Consider the following 3962-nt stretch of genomic DNA (forward strand, 5'->3'; position numbering starts at 1 on the left):
GAGTAGTAGTACTGTGAACCCAGGCTGTGTAAGGATGCACGCCCAGGGGGAGGAGCCATGACAGTCTTGACACAGAGGAAGTAGGTTGAATGATGTTGGCTGAGGACATCTGGTGGTGGAAAATAATAACTGCAGGAACTAGCTCTTTTTTGGCGGTTAATTTATGCTTTCAATGTAGAAGTTTGGTTGTTAGTGGAAATGCTCCAACATGTGAGCAGTGCATATGACAAGACTGTATGACAAACTCACAGACTTTCTTGGAACGTGAGAGCCGCTGGTTTTTCATGTTCGGTGTAGAAAAAGGCTTCTGAAAATCTCCTTACCTACAAAAGATGCAATAAAGATATATTAGACATCTACAGTGCAATAAAACTGTGGAGGTCATTCAGTCCAATACATAGTAACATCATAGCAGCTTTCATCAGGGTTTTCCAGGCTCCATGAGAAAGTCTTCATGTGCTTTAAAATGGGACCAATCATCAGCTTTCACATGACTAAATAGGCCACATGTTGGCTTTACTAAAATCACATTGTGAAAAGCTGTTCCCGTATTCTTCCATGTGACCTAAAGCCTAAATCTAGATCACATGGACTCTGGTTACTATGACCATTGTGGGTGTTTCACATCGATAGGGACAGCAGGTAGTCTATTACTTCCAGTCTAGATGAAGCTGAGGAGCATAGTAAGTAATACTTCTTTATGGCCACTAGATGGAGATGAAGAGCATATGAATATTTATGGCCACTAGATGAAGCAGAGGAGCACAGGAAGTAATAATTATTTATGGCCACTAGATGAAGCAGAGGAGCACAGGAAGTAATAATTATTTATGGCCACTAGATAGAGCAGAGGAGCATAGGCAGTAATATTTATGACCACTAGATTGAGCAGGAGCAGCATAGAAAATACATTAAGTATTTATGTCATATGCTACTCAGCTCCATCTCGTGGCCATAATGGTGCATTTTCCTGAAATTACATTTGACCTGATAAGACACTCTGCTAACATTTGTTTTTGTCTCCGTTAACACAGAACAAAGGAACAAACATCCCAGGACGAATGGTTGTGTAAATTGTTATAGATACAACCCCTAATGTGTTGATGAAGATAACAGCACTGATGTCAATGTCTCAGCCTCGCTCTCTCCATCATTGAGGCCCGCCCAGCATCAGTGAAGACAAATGTGTGTCATGTGACTTTACTGTGTTTACGTGACTATACAAAAAAATTATTCTGCTGGGAGGGAGGGGGGGGGGGTGTACAGAACGGCTAAAACACCTGTCAATATACATATACTGTATAAGGTAATTGGAAATGTGTGTATAAAAGAGTAGAGTTGATCTGGACTTTTGGACTAAAGTTGGACCGAATTTCATGAATTTGAATCTGAGCCAAACCCGAGTTGCAGCATTATTTTTGACAGTTCCCAGGGCCAGGCAGCATTCCTTAGTGTCATGTGTTGGCAGGCAGAGCGGCATCTGCTCCACAATTTTTGCAGTGTGCTTTCCTCCCTTTTTACATCCAGAGTGTCCCAGGTTCCTAAGAGCCAAGTGGAGAGATGATGTGTAAAGGCCATAAATCTCCCCACCCAGGTCTTCACAATCTGGGATGCTCTGGCTGGTGTCCTGCCCAACTCTTGGCAGCCAGTGATGTCAGGGGCGGCGGGACGCTGGCCAGAACGGTGTTGTTACTTCTGCATGCTGGGGTGGCGGCGTCACTCTTCACCAGCACCAATGACCGCCCTCATTGACTGTGTGCACCACCTCCCCAACTCCCCTTACCCCCGACCTCAGGTGGCAAAAAGAATCAGGACTTCCCTGACAGTTACCGTTTACTTTATTAGGAATTGCAGTTTGAGAAACCCAAAAATTCAGAGGCTCCTAAGTTTTTAAAAAGTTGATGACAATGTCAGAAGCAACTTACCCGTAGGGTGTGGTGTTCTTGCATGAGGTAGGTTGTCAAATCTTGGTGTAGCGTCACTTTTTCCAGGAATTTGGACCATGTGACTAAAAGTTGAGAACAAAGCCAGGCCAGGTCCTTGCTGATCTGCTCAGTTATTCTGTCTGGGCCGTCCAGCAACTGCCAGGAGAGAAAAATACATCTGTTATTCCACCGATAAACATCGTCTTTCTTGCAGGTATTTTACCTTCTGAGAGTCTTCTCTGCCAATAAGAATTAATGGTGCTATAGACTCGGCTCTTCAGTATGCTACCATAGGTTTAGAGTCACAGCCAAATCTAAAGCTGAAGCTTAATCTTATATTTTGCCTTCCCTGGTTCCTCCCTCGCCCTCTCATCAGCATGCTAATGACATTTTTTAGAAAAATCTATCCAGACCTCAACCCCATTGAGAATCTTTGGGATGTGCTGAGAAGACTTTACGCAGTTTTATACCCCTCAAACCGGACGAGGGGATGCCCAGTCCTCTCTTGATTGAGGTTCTCCTCCCTGGAGTGGATTGAGGTTCTCCCACCTGGAGTGGATTGAGGTTCTCCCCCCTGGAGTGGATTGCGGTTCTCCCCCCTGGAGTGGATTCTCCATATACTCCTAAAAAGCATCCACTAAGGGCTTCCAATTCTGGTGTCACTGCACCCTAATGAATGCACCATATGAACACATTCTGCATATACTGTACACTGCCTGTATTTAACTAAGCAAATAGGTCAGAGCCTTGCATTGGATAAGTGTTATGATCTGGGGTTCCTTCAGTTGGTCAGGTTTAGGTTCAGCAACATCCCCAGAAAATGAAATCAGCTGCCTCCCTGAATATACTGAATGACCAGGCTTTTCCATCAATGGATTTCTTCTTCCCTGATGGCACATTGGGCATATTCCAAGATGACAATGCCAGGATTCATCGGGCTCAAATTGTGAAAGAGTGGCTCAGGGAACATGAGACATCATTATCACACATGGATTGGCCACCACAGAGTCCAGACCTTAACCCCATTGAGAATCTTTGGGATGTGCTGGAGAAGACTATACACAGTGGTCCGACTCTCCCATCATCACTGCAAGGTCTTGCTGGAGAATTTATTCAACTCTGGATGGAAATAATGTTGTGACATTGCATAAGCTTAATGAAACTATGCCATGTCGAGTGTGTGTAGTGATCAAATCTAAAGACGGTCCAAGGAAATATTAGCATGAGTGACTTTCTTTTGGCCAGGCAGTGTATGATATACTTCGAAGAGATGGATGGTGGAATTCACCTCCCTGGATCTCACAGCAAGGCCCAAGGTTGGAGGAGATGACCAGATTGGACAGAACTAAGAACTCGGTAGGGGTGAAATCCTGTCTCACGCCATCCAAAGTGAAGACAAGTTTGGGTGGAGTGAGACACTTTAAAGAACAAGAACCCAAAGAACCCAAGAACAAAAAGTGTAATTTTGCAGCTGATCAGTCCTTACATGTTGTGGCTGCTTTATATTTCTTTATTAAAGCTAAGTACATTTTCTGTAAGTAAAGTGCACTAAAGTGAGATCCCAAACAACGTTATCAGCTCTCCCAGCTACCTTCTATGAACTACGAAGCAATGCTCATCTATGTTATAGGGATCAGGAGAAGGGGAGGTGTTCGTATTGCAAATAAGGAGGGCAGCCTAAGGTGACAACACTGCTTCTCCATAGATACCGTAAGTGAGCATTGTCACCCTAGGACAGGAAGTGTATGTTCTCCAGGGATACAGTACTGTAAGTAAGCGTTGTCACTTTAGGACAGGAAGTGTGTTACTGGCAGGACTAGCAGGTGAAAATAAACTTGAAAAAAAACCTGAAAAAAAAGAAAACTAATGCAGCCACCACATCTGGTACACTATAATATATTACATTTTTTAAAATATATTTTAGTGTATATTTTTTATGTTTAGGTACCTGTTAATTGTGACTTCAGTAGCGCTTTAGTTTTTAACAATAATCTACTTTCTGAATTATATGAGGATTTTATTTATTGAAGAATTATT

The 3962-nt window shown here is 43.1% G+C and overlaps 1 protein-coding gene across 1 annotated transcript in view; it reads right to left on the reverse strand.

The window, feature by feature from the left end:
- FAM135B (family with sequence similarity 135 member B) overlaps nucleotides 1–3962 on the reverse strand; it is a 54083-nt gene that overhangs the window by 25347 nt on the left and 24774 nt on the right. Inside the window, exons 9-10 of the mRNA XM_018562706.1 lie at nucleotides 1926–2081; nucleotides 250–323 (exon numbers count right to left, since the gene is read on the reverse strand). Coding sequence (XP_018418208.1) covers nucleotides 250–323; nucleotides 1926–2081 — 230 coding nt within the window. The remainder of the gene's footprint in view (nucleotides 1–249; nucleotides 324–1925; nucleotides 2082–3962) is intronic.

This window comes from Nanorana parkeri, unplaced genomic scaffold, assembly GCF_000935625.1.
Source record: "Nanorana parkeri isolate BGI_ZX_2015 unplaced genomic scaffold, ASM93562v1 scaffold593, whole genome shotgun sequence".
Lineage (NCBI taxonomy): Eukaryota > Metazoa > Chordata > Amphibia > Anura > Dicroglossidae > Nanorana > Nanorana parkeri.